The sequence below is a fragment of the Pygoscelis adeliae genome, unplaced genomic scaffold, assembly GCF_000699105.1.
Source record: "Pygoscelis adeliae isolate BGI_AS28 unplaced genomic scaffold, ASM69910v1 Scaffold252, whole genome shotgun sequence".
NCBI lineage: Eukaryota > Metazoa > Chordata > Aves > Sphenisciformes > Spheniscidae > Pygoscelis > Pygoscelis adeliae.
The window spans coordinates 1209504-1229721 of NW_008824185.1; the positions used below are offsets into that span (position 1 = coordinate 1209504).

General features: G+C 39.8%; 2 protein-coding genes and 1 long non-coding RNA gene across 5 annotated transcripts in view; 1 reads left to right on the plus strand and 2 right to left on the minus strand.

The window, feature by feature from the left end:
• Positions 1–3912, minus strand: part of LOC103925716 (aminopeptidase Q) — a 60809-nt gene extending 56897 nt beyond the window's left edge. For 2 of the 3 annotated variants that reach the window (XM_009334463.1, XM_009334462.1), the window contains exon 1: positions 3709–3912. The gene's annotated coding sequence lies outside the window, so the exon portion shown is untranslated. The remainder of the gene's footprint in view (positions 1–3708) is intronic. The other variant, XM_009334464.1, reaches the window with a different exon arrangement.
• On the plus strand, positions 1882–7208 carry LOC103925715. Its single transcript, XR_664040.1, has 2 exons — positions 1882–2265; positions 4360–7208. It is a non-coding gene; the product is annotated as an uncharacterized LOC103925715 (long non-coding RNA).
• A 10822-nt stretch (positions 7209–18030) lies between these two features.
• Positions 18031–20218, minus strand: part of AP3S1 (adaptor-related protein complex 3, sigma 1 subunit) — a 39537-nt gene continuing 37349 nt past the window's right edge. The window contains exon 7 of the mRNA XM_009334466.1: positions 18031–19326. Coding sequence (XP_009332741.1) covers positions 19198–19326 — 129 coding nt within the window. The 3' untranslated portion in view covers positions 18031–19197. The remainder of the gene's footprint in view (positions 19327–20218) is intronic.

The following is a 20218-nucleotide window of genomic DNA, read 5'->3' on the forward strand; positions in this document are numbered from 1 at the left end:
CTTTTGGTACGTTAGCAAATCTTCAGCTCTGCAATATCAAGGAGGGTGCAATTTCATCTTACACATCTCTAGTGACAACGCCGGTTGTAAAGTTTCCCGTCCTCCTTCAGTCTTGACTATTTATTCCTGCCCCCGTGCAGCTGTTCACCCCCTCCCGTGCTGAGCCGATGTTACAGTCTGTGAGAGCAGTGGGAAAGAATATGAAACCCCCCCATCCCCTTAAAGAGGAAATAGAGAGAAAGGAGGAAGGGAAGCAATGATGAAGTGTTGATTGTGCCCTTTCCACTCATATTTAATGAATTATTTGCTTCTCTGAACTCCATGTAAATATTGTCAATGCCTGTACAGTATCACTCTCTGAGTGACCATATGGCACGGTACTCTTCCCACTTAAAATCTAGACGTCTGAGGGCTGACAAGCCAGAGCGAACCCCGGGTTAGCATAACAAAACTGGATTCTTATCAAGGATATTAGGATAAAGCCAAATTAGTGCAAGTGATATGACTTTGCCTTCTAAACTTTGCATTCAGACTCTGTGATTCAACAAATGAATGACTTGCACGGGGGTAATGCCGTGGGCATGACCCACTTCTTCTAGGCAGCATTGGCTGAAAAATACACTTGTCAGTTATAACAACATTAAAACAAAGAAAGCATTCCCAGAGGAGCAGATGGGAAAGGAACCAAATCACCTTTTTCTCAGCCACATCAATATTGCTATTTCTTCTGAGCCCAGAAAAGTCAAGAAAAAATACTATCCTCCACCTTTGAGGTCTTTGGCTGGGAAGCTCTGTAGGAATCCCACATAAATTATCATTGACTCTTAACATATTGTATGCTGTTATAAAGCCTACAATGAATACTTAATGTCAAAGAGGTTTATGTAGTCCTAAGATTTCTAAGGCAAAGGTAATAAGCTTAAAGAGCATTTTGCAGACTCTTTCTCAACTGAAGAAACATGGTGTAATGGATGGGTGTTTATTTTTCAATTGAAGTCACTGTAAGATAAAAGACTTTATCCCAATGCAGATATAACAGAGAATGGAAAATGTAAACCATCTGCCTGTGAAAAAATGTAAAGGATTTATGGAATGGTTGGGAGGACTTCTGCACAATGTATAGGCCATAGCAAGCTTTTGCTTTTGATCAAGAGACAGGATATGGTGAAACAGCCACAGACGCTTTGCCAGCACATGGTAAGAAAAACACAGCAGTCGGTGGAGACACAATTCTAACTTTACCATGTGTTTGGAGACACTTGGTCCAAGGCCTATTCACTTTAGCATTTTACCACTTTAGCATTTATCATCTTAGGCTGTTTAACAGAGAGAGCTTTACCCTAGTCTTCGATATATTTAAATAAACCAGCTGCACTCCCAAACTTCTTAGAAAGATTATACAGCATATACTGCCATAAGAGCATCAGAAGAAGGCCCACCATTTGGCTCTCTACATATTAACTTGGTGTTGCTTAAAATGGATGCCACAGGGCAGATGTGAAGATTCAGAAAAACACCTAAAAATTGCTCTGGCAAAATGGCTGATGTAATCATCAGATTCATTCAGTTGTAATGCCAGGAAAGACAAGAGGTCCCTTTGGGCTCAGTGATCCTACAGGTAATTCATCTGGGTTTGACAGGTGAGAGTAAGACTGTGGTTGGAGGCAGCAGGAGGTTTTGCAGACAGGAAATCACGGGAATAGAGAGTCTTAGGGAGAAAGCTTAGTCCGAGATTTACGTTCTGTTATTGTTTTTCAGTAACCAATAAAGCCAAGCCCCTCAAAACATAGCTAAGCTATACAGTTATAGGGCACGCTGTATTTCACTGGCCAGCAACTCTTTTCTATGCTCTGGGGTCATGGAAAAGCAGAGATACTGTTTGAGGGCATATCGGCGTGCTCCAGGTCCTATAAAAAAACTGAGGAGCAGCACAAGGTCGTTGCCCTGAATTACTCTTTCACACTTTCTATACTGCTCCTGTCTCTGCATCTCCTCTCAGGAGCTCCTTTTCATTTTCACTTTTTCTTGTGGCTTATCTGTCTTACCCTTGCACTTTTTAATGGATTGCTAAAGCTGAATCCTCCCAAGACTGGAGAAGAGAGGCAGGAGACTGATGAGCAATCTGGCAATCTGTCATGCACAAATGACAAAACCTAGGAGAAGACGTTATAAAGGAAAAATGTCATGTGTTATGGTAAAATCTATCCGGTTCTGAAGAGCATCTTACGACACAGACAGAGCAAGCGGCTGCCCATCTCTAGGCAGGTAAGTCAAGGTAATAATGAGTAGAGGAAACAACTACTAGAGGCTACTAAAATAGCACAATGGACATGGATGGTCCATCCATTTGCCAAACAGAAAATATTTGGTACAAAAGGAAAGAGAAGGGTAGAAAACAGGGGGTTTGAGCATTAGAAAAAGCAATCAGAATTTTTCACCTGCACACAGTAGTAGATTTTGCTCTAGTCTTATTCAGAGAATGAATTGACTATCTTAGTTGAAATAGATACTCAATTCTGTCTACGATAGATAGATAGATAGATAGATAGATAGATAGATAGATAGATAGATAGATAGATAGATAGATAATTTCTCCATAATTTTGAACTCCTTTGATGGCAGAGTAACTTTGTCATAAACAAGTGACTGAATCACAAACACATTTTATCTGTAACTGCTGTAACATCAATTATTAAAAGTTATTTTGTGAGCTGTAAGAAATGCATATATAATTTTGAATTTTTCAAGTTAGTTATTTTTATGTTTCCATTACATGGTATTTACTTGCACTGAATAGCTTATACTTTTGGATCCATTTAAAATAGTCACTTTTTTAAGCCTACAGTCTTGTTTCTTGAGACTTGAATATAATTGCCCTAGCCACATGAAGAAAGCTCTCACAATGTGATTAACATGAGAAGACCTCTTGAGAGTAATCAAGTTACATCACTTACGGTGATGTAATAGTATCAAGCAAGAAATAGTAGAAAGGACTTCAAATAAACCATTTTCTTATATGAAGATCCATAGTGACAGCAAAAATTACAGAGAATGGGAGGAAATAAATTCATACAAGAAGAATCAGGATTAGTATTCAGGTTAAGGGTTAAAGCACTCTCCTCTTTTTCCTCTGTACATGAAGATCTCATGATAATAACATATGTAATGTGGTTATGACATCACAACTCCCATAAACACAATCTATTAGATTTTTTTTTAAATTACTGCATATATCAATGTTTATTTATTAGAATACAGTTGGCATGGCTGGGTGATGGAAAACAAATAAAACTTTCCAAACCCTAAATACATTTATCCAGTCCTAAATAATAACTCATCTGGGAAGTCAGAGGTAGTTTTGGTTACTCTATTAAAGAGGGCAAAAACTTCAAGAAAAGGATCTGTAGAGCTTGAATTTTGTTCTTTATGCATCAAGTGATTAAGACTAAGGAACTAAGAGCAGACACTGAGTCCATTTACAAACTTAGAAATGAACCCTCCATCTCAATGGCACGAGAGGGCAGCCTGTTGGCTTTTATGCTAAACTTCATACCCATTGAATTACCCAACTCTAGTAAGTTACTCATTTTTTTATTTATCTGGGTTTCTATACTACGATCATTACATGCCATCCAAATGTCTCAATTAGCTTATGCTATGCCTATCAATGCTAAATGGCAGATATTCTTACTAGTATTATCAGCATACCTGTCCAGGAAGAAAGCTTTTTCAGTCTCTCCTTCTTCTCACTTTTGAACCTGTTAATCCATTTCAGCCTGTGTAGCAAAACTAGACATCTCAAAGATATTTAATTACCCAGATGTTACATATCTACAGAGAGAGAAAACAAAATCTGGTATTCTTACTGAGGATAAAGCTGGGGGAACAGCTATTCCCCGTTCCCTTTGGTATGGGGTGGTGGGCCATTCATCCCATGTGGATTGGCCAACCCCTCGGCACACGGCACTGCCTAGCTCATTAGCTCATTTCTAACTCTAGCTTGTGTTTCTCCCCCCACCTCAGAAACACAGGGGGGAAAAAAAAGACAAGAACATAGAGGCAAGTGCTGAACTGGAAACACTGCCAGCACATGAAGATCTCAAGTTACTGAGATGCAGATCTCATGGGATACTGGAAGGGAAACTGGCTTATTGCAGGGAGAGGTGTTGGGTGACAGAGCATACAGATTTGGAGGAAATCAGGCTTCATTAGTTCTGCTGCTCGTGGAATAACTTGTCCTCCCTTCTGGTTTGCTTATCATGTTTCAGCAAGCATATGGAACATAATTATTCTAATAGCATCTTCTGAACTGGGCAAATATTTAGGAACTGCATTCTAATAGAAGTTCTCTTTTTCTAGTTTTTATGCATTAGGTGAAGGTGTCATGGGATACTGCCACTCAAAAGTAATGCTCTGCTAAAGCTGTCCAGATAAGAATGGGTGATCATTCCAATTCCAGGAGACAACACACATGTCCAGCTGTGTGAAAAGGAGGAGACAAATACGTTTACAAATTCCAAATAAAGAAGGCTTCAACTGGAAAAATGTCCCTGTTGCAACATGTAACCGCATCCCCATCCTTAAAAACCCCAGACAGATAGTTTCTGCCTTTTGCAGTCATTCATTTACCTCTATTTAACAAGAAATCTGAGAATATCATGCAGCTGTCTGCATTCCCCTTGCAGCTGGAATAGATTTTTAGATTTATTCAGATTAATTTAAGACTAGAAATATTAGTACACCTCTACCCTTCTCAAAATCCGATGTACTCATTTGACACTCCAACCAACCTATGTTTTGTTTGCCTTCACAATTGCCAATCAGCTTGGCAATGGACCAAATCCCAAGTCAGGATGCTTTGGTGCTTAGTGTACCCTGAAAAGCACCAGATCGGTGGGAGCTTCAGGGTATGCAGCACCTTCCAGAATCACCTGTTTTGGTGTCACGGATGTTGGCATCTTGTCATTAAGTGGTTAACAAGGGTATACTTGACCGCATGGTATGCTCAGGAAGACACATCCACCCAGACACCAATTGTTGGGCTTTTTTTAACACTTAACCCTCGTTTCTTTCCTCAGAACCTCTAGTGATTATCTTCCCATGCATTACCCTGCTTTGGTGGATAAACTCTCAGAAGCCTAGCTCTCCAAATGCACTGGAGAAGAAGCTGGGCTGTGAAATCCAGGCAGCAGGAAGGCACTCCAATCCTTTTTTGTTGTTTTAAATCTTGTTGGACATTTTGGTTTCTCTGAACTCTGGAAGCCAATTCACATAAGTAGGTAGATGGAGACCTGCAATTCCTTATATTAAGGCAGAGCCTCTTGTTAGTACATTCATCTATAGCTAGGCAGATTACAGGCAGGGATTTTTTCTGTGTGAAGAGAGAAATTTAGTTTAGACTGCTTCTCTGAGGACTTTACTGTTTGGAAACAGAAACTGCTACCTAGAAAAAAGGAACACCAAAAGCAGAGGCTCAAAGCTGCTTTATGAACCTAGGCTTACGGCAATAGTAGTTAGGTGTTCAAATGCCTTCTAAACATGGCCTTATGGACCTTCTTGTCCCTGCATACACAGCCATATTTTGAACCACTTAGGAATGTTCTGATTTGTGGTTAGATATGGCCTGTGGTTTCAAAATGATGCTGAGCTTGTCATTGAGGTTACCCTGGAGAGAGAGACAGATTTGTTTAGATCGTTCTTTGCCAGTCTTTGCTAATCTTTTCACTCTTTAGAGGACTTCGTGCAAACTCTAACATCTAAGAGGCTTCCAGAATTACAGAGGTCCCAAAAGAATACAAAAGAGTACAAAAATGCATGGAGCAACACTGGCAAATTTGATCACAGGGTTCAGTGCCCCCCACTTTCAAGACCCTTTATGAAACTTGCATAACCCCTTAGTCCAGTTAAAGAAATACTCAGTTAAATGAAGTTACTCTAGCTTCACAGTGAGACCTAGCTTTCAGTTCCCATTGTTCCTGCCACAGTCCTATGCACTGAGGTGCAAGGATGCCAAGGAAGCTGGTTTGATCGGTACTGCTCAGTCCCAGAAACATAAATTGCAGATTTATTGGTTTCCTTCCCAATGTGCAGCTCTACAGGCTGATGGCTCCCATTGATTCTGCATGGAGGCCCGAATGGTTGGCACCGCTGGAAAGTTCAGCTCTGTATTTTGTTGGAACCAGCGTGATTTTTTTGAAACCTACATTCTCTACAGTCAGTGCTCTGGATTTCATGATCCCACCATTTCCTGGTACCAAAGACTAAGGAAGAAAAATCTGCAGATGGTATAAACCGGCAAAATCAATAAAAGTCTGGCTTGTAACCTCTCCCTACAATCTTCATAATCCAAATTCAGTTGGAGGGATATGAAGAATGATATAAAGATATAATGTTTTACATAAACAATTAATGGTAACCATAAACACAGGCACCTTTCTCCCTGTATAACATTAACTGCCACCTGCAATTAAGAATCTTCTCTATCTTTTTAAAATATTAGATTTTTGCTATTGCATTATACAGAAAATAAAAATGTTCCACTTGTATTAGTTTGAGATGTTACATACTGAAACAAAAATCTTTTATAGTGGTTTTAATACAAGATAGATGAATGTGTTGGATATTGTATGTTTTCAAACAGAGAAAAAACATGCAAATTAAGTGAAGGTCAAATTTCTTGTGGTTGAACCCATGAAGTAAATACAGAACATATTTTGTTTGGATCTTAGGGGAACAAACTGTTTTTATGGTGAAGTAGTCATATTACACTAAAGCAAGCACTGTGGTGTATTGCATTTCAAAATCACATATTTATAAAATAGGGAATGTACTGGAATCCAACATAATCAGTCTCAATCACAAAAACTGGAAACAATTCTGAAAAGTGAAAACTTGAAAAAATGCACTTTTATTTTCTAAATGGTAACATACAAAGGAGGAAAAAAACCTGCACTGAATGCTGATGTAAACCTTCATATCGCTAGGATCTGACAGTGAAAATCTGTTTATCATACATGACTTTCTTACATGAGTCTAATTCAGATTGGTCATTCAAATTGGCTACATTTGAAACGTCCTGTCTTGCTAAACCCCACTAACCTCCCCATGATCCTGGTCTTCATGATGCAGTATTTTACCTTAATTCCCCTACTTGTGTTTCACTAGGAAAATGTATGATAAAAATAAACATTGTACATCATCTTTATTGAATATGACTTGGCAGGTATTTTGTAATTTTTACTAGTAAAATTAAAAAAGATGGTATCTTAAGACAATTACAGTCCAGAAGTGGTTAGGAGGAGTGTCTGGAAACTTTTCAAACTTTGAAAATTGTTCCTGTTCCATCCAGGGAAAAAACCAAGATCCTTCAAGATTTCCTGCAAAGAAAGAGAGAATGAGAAGCTCAGAGTAGGGAATAACATTTTGTTATCAGAACTACTATTTGGCTGCAGAGCACCAGCAGTCCATGCACAGGTGCTGCTTTGGGAGCTCCTTTGGTTTTAAGCAAAAATGGCATGCAGTGAACAACCTCAGCAAAAATTCTTATCAACTTTTATTCACTCATTAACAGCTGCGGTTGCAACTAGTCACCATTTTCCAAACCCCTTATTTTGCAAAATTCCTAACCTGCTGAATTGATGCCTCTCTCCCAAGATAAACAAGCTGCTCTGTATTGATTTATGAGTGGTTGCATTTAGGAATTGCTATGTGGTAAGGAATTATGACATTTCTAAATAAACAATGATGTTAAGCATGAAAATGCTAGCCTCTGTGACCCACTGAAACAAAAGATGGATCTCAATATTCCTAAAGGAGGAGTAAGTTAAGCTCATTCATTTTAGGGATACAAATAAACACAGTGTGTTTCTAATTATATCAGTGAGTCACAGTAGAGTGCAAATTAATAGGATACTTTTTTTGTGCCTGAAGTCCGTCAATCTCTTCAAAAAACAGTGTGCTTGTCCCTCTTCCTTTCCCCAAGCACAGCCAATCACTAAGCTGCATTAGTCCATCATCACAGCTGGGACAGTTTAGGTCACAACCCTTAATCTCCTTTATACCGGGACATTTATACTGTCACTACATAAGCGCTACACAAGGAAGTAACACAGCCTTTTTGCTGGTTGTGCCAAGTGGTACGAGTGCTGTGTGTGGTGGAGCTTAAGAAGTGTACTACTACATAAATAGGTCTGAAAACATCCCAGTCACACCTACTCAGACCACCTCAAGCTCAAAAACATTTAAAAATCTACTTTTCAAGGCTATCCTCATAATAAAAGGGACAGAAAAGAGAACATATTTAAACAAAACCCGGACTTCAAAACAGGGATTCAAGTATGATGGTCTTCACAACCTCTTATGGATCAACATTTTGCAGGCTATTACTTCTTCATTAGGGGCATATGATTTTTCAGACTAGAAGTGCACTTTAGACAGCTACATCTCTAACTTCCTGACTGTTTAACTTTTGTAAGATTCTGTTCATTAAGAAAACAGAGGAAAGAGAACAGAGGTTACCTAAATTGGAAGTTTTGTGTGGGTATCGGGGGGGGGGGGGGGGGGGTTTTTTACTTTTACACTGCAGAGACACCATGATAAATTGTTTAATTATGACAGTTGTGATTATTCCTCAATTGCCATGTAACAGTAGACCATGCATATGCTGCACAGTCATCTTGGCAAAACTGCCATGTAAGTAAGGCTACGGTTTATTCAGCTTGGACAAAGTACCTTTTCATGGTTAGAAAAAGAGTTTAGAGAAGTAGCAGGAAAATAAATTATTGGACTTCTATCTATCTATCTATCTATCTATCTATCTATCTATCTATCTATCTATCTAATCTCCCTTCTGAGCCCACTCCTGCACACTAGCTTAGAAATTTCACAAGTTAATGGATTTCTGATCCCATTTTCCTCCATAAGCATCAGCAATAACCCCTAGATCCCTTCCTTGATTCACATTCCTCTCTCTGCTAGTCCCTCCACCCAAACAATTCCATAACCAGAAAGGCACATGCAATACCATTTAACTGTAAGTTTATACTAAAACAATGCACTAATAAACAACTTTTATGTATTCACTCCAAAACAAAGAAGTTTTATAGCTCTCATTTGGACCTGTATACTTTGGCAAGTACGCTAGCATAACTCATGCAAATTCTCTAGCATGAATAAAATTGATTTTATCCTGGAGAAATTACTGTGTTCACAAAATAGCATAAATGTGGGTTTGGTATTAAGATTTCATTTATGGTGGAAAATGAAACCATTTTCCTGTGTCCATGTCCACCTGGCGAAGACATTACAGAGCAGTCTGAAGAGAAAATTTCCCCCATAATCCTCCCCAGTGGCTTGATAGGATCCATATTGTTTATCCAGTCAAATGGCTCTGCAGCAAAATCACAGCCCTTCCTGATTTTCTCATCTGGCAGTCCTCCAGCAAACTTCACCCTGTGCAGCAGAGTCTCCCAGTAGCATCTTGATTCTTACTCTCCCATCCTACATTTGTGAGTCATCTTTCTGTTTTTTCTTCAGAAATTTCTTCATATGCTTTCCGTGTGCCTGTCCTCCTTCCCATGACTTTCTCCACCACCTCTCTCTCAAACTGTTTTTCCCAAACTGTCCTCAAATCCCATTTTCTCCTTGCCAAAAACCTCCCTTTTTCAGTTTCTACTCCCATCCCAAAGTTTTCTATTTCTTTCCTATGAATCCATTAAATTAATGGATTTTGTCAAAAACAGACTCTTGCCTGATCCCAAGCAAGGAAGCTAAATGGCCCCTCATGCAGAAAAACTGGAGTTACAGTTGTCTCTCCAGCTAAACAGGGGGTCTGCAGCTCCCTGTGTGTGCTGTGACCCAGCGGATTAGAGGATCTGCCTAAACATGAAGCTGTGAACCCCAGCTGTCCATCAGACCACCTATAAACCAATGCTCCACTTGAACTGCCTCCCCAAAACTCTCAGCCACTAAATCTTTACAAAGAAGAATAAGATCTCTATGAAACCTCTGAAGGAGGGGATAGATTTTTTTTATACTGAAACACAGAAACTCTAGGGAAGGGAAAAGAGAACAATTTTGTGAGGCAAAGGAAACATATGGTGTAATAATTAGCTTGGGGACAACGTAAAATCATATTATAATATATTTGCACTGGCCCTGTGCTGAAATTCTGTGTGCTAAACAGGTCTTTGTTTGGTCATTAGTCACTGGAACTCCCAAACCTTCGGCACGATGTTTAAATGTAATAGAAAGACTAAATAAGTGGAAAGCCACTGGCAGCATGTCTACTGGCGATGGACTGTCTCTCTTTGTTTACTGTTCTCCCTAACTTGAAACAGCCCGCGTTCAGCCTCCCCACTGCCGTCCAGACACAGCTCTGCTTTTGCCATCCACCGTGGGGTGGGTCCGCAAGCCTGAAGCCACAGTAGCACATCCTCAGCCCTCGTAGGGCTCTCAGCATCACGGGGCTGCGTGCAGTCCCCATCTGAACTGGAAAGAAAGGGGAAGGAAGGGCAGTTGCATGACCGAACCACAAGAAGCAGACACACACACACATGCTGTGCATTGCAGGGCTCATCGGAAGCTGCAGTTTCCTTAGCTCTTCTAATAAATCCAGGCTTGGTGCTAATGGTGCCATCTCCAGCTAACGGAGATACAATCCACAGGATCAGCTTGGGAGGAAGCGTGTGCCTTCACTTTGAAAACTCGCTTACGACCCTTCTCATCTCCATTAGCGATCTAGCCCTTTCCAATGGTGTGATCTTCCCAACGTATTTGAACTGCTATTTGGAATTTCATTGCTAAAAAAATGATGAGGAAGACCAGTGGGAACGACAAGGAGAGGCATTTGAAATTCCACAAGTGTGTCCTCCTAAGAACAGGTATGACTGCCACAGCGTACGTCAGTGAGTGGACGTTATACGCCGTTACAGTCAAACTCAGGAACACATAACAGCTGAATTGCTAAATACACCTCTGAAGTATGAAACAACCTGTTATTTTCACTCTTGTTTTCGATCCAGAGACTTTGCATTGCTTATATCCTTTTATATTTCAGTTCTTAGAAATCTAAATCATATCTAAAAACTTTAAAAACTGGATACAAAGTAAACTTAGTGACTTTGGAATACTGTTCATCCTTTTGGTGGACAGAACTTTTCTTAAAAGGGACTATCCCTTGGGAATCTCAGACTCTTGGCACTCAAATCAACATACACGCTGAAGGAATCCAACCCTTCTCTCCTTTTAGCCTGTCATTTACTTAATAGGTAGTACTGCTAGGAGGGGGCTGGGGGAAAGGGGAGGCTGGGGAACTCATCTGTTACCACTACGCACCTTGAATATTCACCCCACCAGCAGCCCTATTACCTGTTCTGGGTCAGAAAGCGCACAAACACGGTATAAGTAATTTCATATGTTTGCAAACACTTTTAATACTACGTAGCACTTACTAAAAAACAGCAAGTTTCCTCTTTTCTCATATTCAAATCCATTTGCTTCCTTGTTGTGTCTTTCTGTTACTGCTTTCTCATCACTCATGCCAGCTTTAGATAAATGTTTGTCAGAAAAGTAAAATAAGCCTAACCAGCAACGGCAGAAAAAATTTTAGAATGTTTAGAATTTTAGAAGCAGTTTAAAGCTTGCTGCCTTTGTCTTGATCTGAAAAAGATCTGGTTTTGCAAAGGCTTGTCCATTTTCCTATACATATCAGTTAACCTAATAAATAATTTCACAACTCTGTCACACTTTTATCCCTAGATTATAAAATAACCTGTTTAGCTCCTTCTTCTTTTATAACCTTCCTTATCCTTTGTTTTCCTTCTGGCTTTTCTTTTGGGCAGCATTCTTTTTAAGCTGCTCTGGAAACTACCCATTTCTTTCCACCCAAGCCCTCTCCTGAATACTTCTCTCCTGGGAAACCTAAGTGAGATTTAGCAGGAAGCCCTTCATACATATGAAAGAAAGAATTTAAAGTAACGACTTCACGCATGATGCAAAGCTCTATTGAGTTACTACCCTGCCACCTTCTCTTTCCTCATCCTACTACCTGTCTTACTATTTGATTGGGTTTGGTCGGGATAGAGTTAATTTTCTTCAGAGTAGCTCATATGGTGCTATTTTTTTGATTTGGGACCAAAACAGCGTAGACAGCACACCCATGTTTCAGTTATTGCTGAGCAGTGCTTACGCAGCATCAAGGCATTTTCTTACGCTGCCCCATTGGTGAGCAGGCTGGGGGTGCACAAGAAGCTGGGAGGGGACACACCCGGGACAGCTCTAATTTGTGTTGTGCTAACCCACAACGCTTGCATATGAGTATTTTAGCAAACTGCAATCTAACTTAAACTAAAAAGATATTACAGTGGCATTAAACTACTTAAACGGGCTACAACAGATTTCTATGAACTGAAACTTCCAGGGCCAAGGGGGCTCATTTAATGGGGTGATACTTTTAAGCTTTTGGAATCTGTTGCACTGATGCCAGGAGGAAAAGGATGAGCCTAACCATTTCTTACCTTGCTACAGATTTCCTGGGAGATTCTAAATTGTAAAACGCGCTGGCTGTTCCTACCTGCTCTTGTTTTTTTCCTGAAGATCATCTCAGCGATAGCACCTCTTGCTGGAGAGCTGCAATTCAGGCCTTTTGTGTAGCCTCATACCACCTGGGAGAACTGGAACACCTCATGAGGCTTCCTCAGACAACCAGTCCCTATACTACAAACTCACGTTACCCTCTGGCAAGAGGTTCTCATGTTACCTTTCTCCCTCCTTTGCCTGCACCACAACTCCAGCGTGCAGGTCTACATAAGGTCTTGTCCCTAACCAATGTTTATCTGTCCTTGTTTTTAAGTGGGTGGGGGAAACCTGAGCCAGGACGCAGATGCCTGTATTAATGTACTTCTATATAGCAACATATTGTATATATTGCCAGGGCAATCACATCTTGAATGAGTGCACAACACCTTGCAGAGGGACGGCAGCCGGGATGTGCCCCGCTGGACTTTGCTGGAGGTATCTGTGGTAACTGTCCTGAAAAGGCACAAAAGAATGACAGCCAGTCTGCCCTCCCTGGTGAAGCGGACTTTGTACAGAGACGCAGGCAGGCTAGTCTATGACACACGAGATGCCAGGGTGTCTCCGGGAGGAACACAACCATGAGTTCTGCCCTAGGGTGACCCAGACAATTTCTGACATCAAGTAAAACAGCACCTCACTTGGGAACATGATGGCTGTTTGAATCATGAAAGATCTTTGCTGTCCTGACACACATCAGCACAAGAAATTATTGTAAAGACTATTTTGAATGCAGAGTCCATTCCAGTTTTGCTTCTCTCTGTGCACTTTTGCAGACTGCTTGGTCAAATTTGTTGGGATGGGCTTTTGGTGGAAAAGATGTGGGTGCCACTTACCATGGCTACACAAAGGCAAAAGTTTCTTAGACGCATACACAGAGTACTGATCATGCAGGTATCCTGCCATACACATGGGTCATGCAGGTACCCTGCAAACATCTGAAGCTGTGAAATTCAACTTGTGCCCCGCAGCAACTGAGTGCTGAAAATCATTCCAGAAGAGGGTCTGTGGACTGGACTGTGAAAGCCAAAACAGGGAGACCATACCCTCATCCATCCAAGCAGCTCACAGCCACCATTACGAGCCTGCTTTTAGCTCCAGCTCCGGTGACATGTTTATAGTGCTGTTCAGAGAGAATCCGGAGGGGGGGTTGCCCCACTCCTGGTGCAGTCCTTGGTTGGCCGGACAGCAGAGCCAGCCCAGAAAGGGACACTTGGAGCCTGTTGTGTGCTGCCAAACTGAGCAGAAAAGCAGTGGAACATGGCACAAGCGTGCCTGTCACTCTGCCTCGTGGGACGGATGACCACAAATGCCTCTAGCACTCCAGCCACTGGCACACTCAGTCTGCACTAAGTAGGCATGTCTCAGCCTCTGGTTCCTCCCTGGTCAGACCACATTGTCACAGCACTCCTAATGTACCATAAGGCCAAAACTTCTGCAGACAAGAAATCTGGCTGCTAAGCTGACATGGCAGTGCAACTACCTTTGCGTTTCCACCCATGGAATGGAGTTAGTAACATTACTTGTGCTCACTGAGCATTTTGGGGTAAACACTGAACACCGAAAATTACAAGGACAGATCATACAAAATTACATTTCCTTAAATGAAGAGAGGAAGAGAGATTTACAATTTGTTATGATAATCATAAAAGTAAGTAACAAAAGAATATTTTTTTGTGAAATTAACTGTTCACCTTTAGTCAGTTTTGGCAGTACTTGGCTGCTTTCCTTGCTCCTAGTAGAATTATGAATGCTCAGTGCAGAAGTTGAGAAATATATTTGTGCAAGAATTAGGCTCTTTTTTTCTTTAACAGTTATAAACAGACAATGATTTTATTTGTGACATTTTAAATTCCAGTTCTTCAGTATTTTATGCCCCGCATATGCTATAATTCAGTATAAAGGAGCTTTATGAGGTAACCCTTAGAACATTAGCAAGTTCCCATTCGGCTGTCAGCATAGGCCTAAGTAAAACTCAGGACTAATTTTAGCATTTATTGGAATGTGCTACTAGAAAGAAAAGGTCAAATGTGTTCACAGGAAGGCACCGCCAGTTCGAGTTTCTGGCTTGAACCTGTTTCTCCCTTGCAACAAGTGACACTTTCCTCCACCCACTCCTGTCAAGTGGAATAAATCAGAGCAGCAACATCTGTTTAGGAGGAGGAATTTTGTACACACTTGTGATGTGGCAAAATATTCCCTCTTCTCAAAATATATTCAAAACAGTACTTCACTATTCAGGGAGGAGAGGGAGTGCATTGACACAGTACCTGGACTGTCTGTGCCATCAATACTGCAGACAGCGTTCTAACATGAGATACTTCTCCTTTAGTGAAAAGGAGTCAAAAGATTTTTTCAGCAGTACTCATTGCCTCTGCCCCAGCGGGAAAACTAGCTGCTCTGTTTCAAGTCTATGGAGGCAGCTGGGACTGCCCGCTCACTCTGTGGAACTTTTATCCTTTCTGCCCTTTCTCCACTTGTTTAGAAGTATCCATCTTGCAAGAAGGAAGAAAATCACCTGTCTGTTCCACACGGTCCTTCAGAGACAGTCTTTGGCTTCTGAAAGGAAAACGCTTCCAACACCTTTCCTCTCAATACTTGAGAGGGAGTCTGTACCCCAGAAAAGAATTTTTCTTCTCAAAGACAAAAAAATTACTTGCCAGAACTAGCAGTTGCTCTCACAGGCTAATCAGACTTAATCTTCTCCCCATTACTAAGTTTCACAGTAAAAATCTCAGATTTTGAAAGGCGTAATTCATAATGAGACAGTCACAGTTTGGAGACAAGCAATCTGAACAGCCACTACACCCAAGCCTCAGGCTTGCTTTCTGAGGGCACTTCACCCTGCATCCCCAGAATACAAACAAATGTGGAAAGTACTTATCTTGTGGAATATTGAGACAAGTAACAACCTGTGATACAGGGACTGACAACAGAAAAATGGCAGGTGTGGGGAAATGCAGGAAAAAATAGATTAGTTAAGACATCCTGAAGGCTTAATTACTACTTTGTATTATTATTGTTACAGCCTCCTTAAAATTATCTCTGTGCACAATTTATCAAGGACTATCAAAAAGTAGTACAGATAATACTTACTGTAGTATTGCTACGATCACATGAAAAGGTTTCTCCCCAAAGAATTTCACTACCAGAGAAACTGAACTGAAAAGGAAAGAAAACCTAATGTGGGAAACCAACATATGAGGTGCTGTCTCAGATACTGTAAGTACCAAATAGTCTCAGCTACTGTTTAATAATGCTTCGTTTGCAGTCCTAGGAAATGCCTAGAGTTAGGAAAAATGGCTTTCAGTGATTCATTTACACACGCCGGCAGCCTGATGAACGTCACTTAAAAGGCAGGCCCTACGGAGGTGAAGTATTGCAAATTAGTTGCCTGGCTTCTGCAGCTAAAGGATGACTCAGGATGACCTCTTCTCCTTTTTAGCAACAGCTAGTGCAAAAGACTGATGTTATATACACATATGTGTTAAGGGTTGGGGGTTTTTTGCAGTTACAAAAGCATTAAAACATTTAAGTTTATAATCAAGAGCTTAATCATTTACAGCCGCAGCTTATTTCCATTTTAAATCCTAAGCAGTAGTTAAGAGGACACTGGTGAAACAGGAGAAAGAATTCAAAAGGCACATCATTCTCATGAAGGCGATGAATACAAGCAGATCAGCATTGTGGAAAACATCTGAATATCTGCAACACAAGGCAAGCCCTAGAAGGTCAAGAGTAAGACTACCATTTCCATCATTTCTATCAATCAAGTATCCCATCTTCCTCTGACAGCTTTTAGTTTAAGACCTGGCAGTGTCAAGTGACATGGTAAGAAGATAGTATCTCCTCTGGCAAACTAAAGACACTCCTCTGGCAAAGGGGTGGCAAATAGGCTCCGCTACGCTGAGGAAGCCCACATTGTCATACCATCTGTTTTTATTTAAGAAAAAAGTACTGCCATTCAGGCTTTCTGTATGGTACCTCTTCTGTGTGCGAGGAAGAATTTCTCTTTGAAAAGAGTGCAATTTTACTGTGAAAATCTGGTAAAGAATTTCTTCCCATCCAAGGATTTTCTGAGTAAGGAAGCTCCAGTTGTTAGTCACAGCCTTGCGCTAAATATTTGCCGGCCAGTCACAAACAGAGAAGCTTCTTTAAAAGTCTGGTGTCTATTGAAGAGCTGTCCAGAGAAGAATGCTTTCCAGCAGAAGCCATGTTGTCAGGTACGAGAAAGGTAGTATAAACAACAGTAATGCAAAACACAAAGCCAAAAAAAGAAAAAAAAAAGCTTTAAAATAGTCATGTATTCGTTAAGAGCTAAGATCTAGTTCACTAAAATGAATGAAAGCCTGGCTATTGACAGATAAGAGGTAAAAAATTCATCTGAAATATGCTTCATGTCAAGATGCATCTCAGACATATTTTCTCTACGGATTTTGAAAAACGTTTGATTCAAATAAACCCAGAAAAGATTTATCTCTGAGGAATGAAAAATGTTTTAACTGCATAAGCTTACAAATCTGAAAATGAACCAGACAGAAAAAAGTGAGACAAAAAAATAGAGGACTTGGAAGAATTTCTGAAATTGTGAGCTCCTTTCACAAATAGCCAGAACCCTCTGTAGGTCAGAGTGCCAAATGGTTCAAAATTTCCTATTTATCCTTCGGCAGCAGCACTAACTCAATCCTCACAGGGGGAACAATACGGAAAATTTTCAACATCTTTACTTTGAATGTCACATGGTCTATGCATTAAGCGGAAAAACAAAAGTTGGCAAAAGCAGGTGAAATTATAACAGTTCCAGATTTGTACAGCTAAGCTGTCTAATTTGGGAATACTAAAGAATACTCTACTTCATAGGCAAAAAAAAATGCTGCACGTTTCATTCTCTCAATTTCTCCAGTGGAAATGAGAAAGTGGCAGTTTTCTACTTAAACCCCACCTGAAATTTCCTGAAGCATCGAACTAAGAAAGTTAATTTGGAAGAATAAATATTCTTTTCAAGAGGTACGGAGAGGACAATTCTGTTTTCAAAAGCATTTATAAAACAGTAAGTGTTGCTTGATGCTTACTAAATGTAATACAAACAATATACATGAAGTTTCTTCCCCCCCCCCCCCTCAAGAAATACATCAAAATTCCTTGGATTGTATCAGATTTTCTGCTTCAAAAGCAGTTTCTCTTTGTCTCTCTCAAATGGTCTCAAAAGGCACCAATGACAGTAACTATGAATCAGAGAATGTGGTATGATTCCAAGTTTATCCTATGGGGTATGTCTTAACACTCAACTCAAAGGAAAAGAATGCTTGGTTTACATCAAATCCAAATTTCCGAAATAGCACAGGACCTCTCAGACTAGTCCTGAAATGTGTTGTCCTTGATACAATATTATTGTCTCTTCATATACAGTATTAACTGCTCACTTTTTTTTGAGAAGAAAACTTTACAGGAATTCTTAAATATCCCAATGATATTTTTATTATTCATTTAAATATTCTTGTACATCACACAGAGTTTAAGAGCATGATTATAAAAATCAATCACTATCCCCTTTTAAATCACACAAGAGTTTAAGAGCTGAGCAACTTACACAGAAGTGATAGCACTTAGATTTTCTGAGGTCTTGACAATACTAAGTGTCTCATAAATCTAATTCCCAAAGTAGAGAATCACGAATGTCACCAGGCACAGAGGCCCTATTAAAGTATCCTCATTTATCCTTCCAGAGTGCCTTTCTTTATCACATCACTTGATGCACTCACATTTACAGTTCTGAGCTGCCCAATCTCCTCAGCCCATTCTGTACTTCTCACAACACATACAACACAACTGCAGAGACTCTTTTTCCCAAAACAAAGTCAGACCGTCAGGGAAAGTCTATCAGATTGTGTAAGTATCTTCTCAACATCTATATGTAAACAGAAATCATCGGATCTTCAGTAAAGGCAGTCTTTCCTTCAGAATAATAATGAACAGCTTTTGTGAGAAACGTAAAGAGCCAGTATGTTCAACACAATCCCCCCGTGTAATTCCTTCAGAGATTAAACTACAACATTAATGCTTGCTACAACAGTATTTATATATAGTCAATTGGCTCCATGAATAAGAAATAACATGATTTATTGCAAAGAGTAGATTGCAGACAGAAGGTATTTGGAAGTCCAGTTGGTTATGATTTTATTTAAACAAAACAAGCGTTCAATGTTTTCATGCAACATTTGCACTTAAGTCTTAAATAATGACGAACAGCAGAAGTAGTTAAGGAATACACTAGTTAGAGACCTTAGAGAATATACAAAAAAACTCAGCATTATAGGTTATACAAAGTAAAGAACATCTTAAATACTTCCCCAAAATACTGCAGCAGCCGAGACACAGTGATATGCCTTACAAGGGCATAGGAATGTAATTTAGAAATCACACGGGAACTACCCATTTTCCTTTAATTTCACAAACAAGACAAAAGCAACATTCAACTCCACACACTGATTTTTCAAATTATGTCTATACAGTACCTTGAGTTTTATCCAAATAGTAAAAGTTAGACACGTCGTTTATTTAGTAAACAATTATGCGGTAAATCTCTATTACATTTCTTCCTTGGTTTTACCTGGAGTAGCCATGTTATTTAAAGGAGGGCAGGTTTGGCACTTTTATACTGATGTCACCAATATTAATATTTCTTGGGATCTCTGGCAGATTCATATTCTTTACAGCTGAAACAGCCCGGGCTGGAGCTCCTGCTAAACCAGCCTGTGTATAAAGTGAGGAAAAACGCAAGTCAGGCAAAGTTGGTCACAAGAAGATTCACCAGCAATATACACAACTAACTTTTCAAGTATTTCCATGGTTACACAATTAGAAAGACCAGATGGTAATTGTGTTTGGAATGAAATGGGTTATCTGGAAATATTAAACCAGAAAGAGAAAACAGTTCACACATTCCTTTTTATATGGTAAAACATGTAATGTCAACTTGATGGAAAAGTATGCGGGGAGGAATAGGAGGCTTATCCAAGCATGTGTAATGTGTAGGTTACAGAACAGGCAGTCTTGAGGTATTTGTCTCTTACCTATTCTAAAAGTTCATATGGTTCACAGTTGACTAACGCTGGTTACAGGTTCAGAATATGTAACCTCAAAGTAACAAGCTACTGAATGTCCGTTGAACCATATTACTTATCTAAATGAATATATACAAAAAAGGTATTTAAAGGTGGCTTAGCCTAAAATGAAAAGGATAAGCACCTTGCATTTGTGGGTGATAAAGAGCATGCAGAGAGACCATTTCTGCAGACCAACTGGAGTAATCTGTTCTCCCACAGTATCTAATTATATGCTAACATATCTGCAGCCCCCAGGCACACTGGAACATTACGTAACAACCTGGTTATGCCAAATTAAACATTGAAGTATCCATTTTGTATTAAAGTCCTCTACTGTATTCAGTCTCTCTTTATTTAAAGCCAGAGCCTTTTAGTATAAATATGCAAGTTTTACAATATAGAAGTTCATTACTGACTTCCACTCAGTTCTGCCTTTTAGATAAAATAACTGCCAAGTTTAAATGCTAGAGTATATTACTGAAATGCTAACAAAGATGATTTACAGCTCAGAGGTTTCGAGACATGCAGAACATCATCTT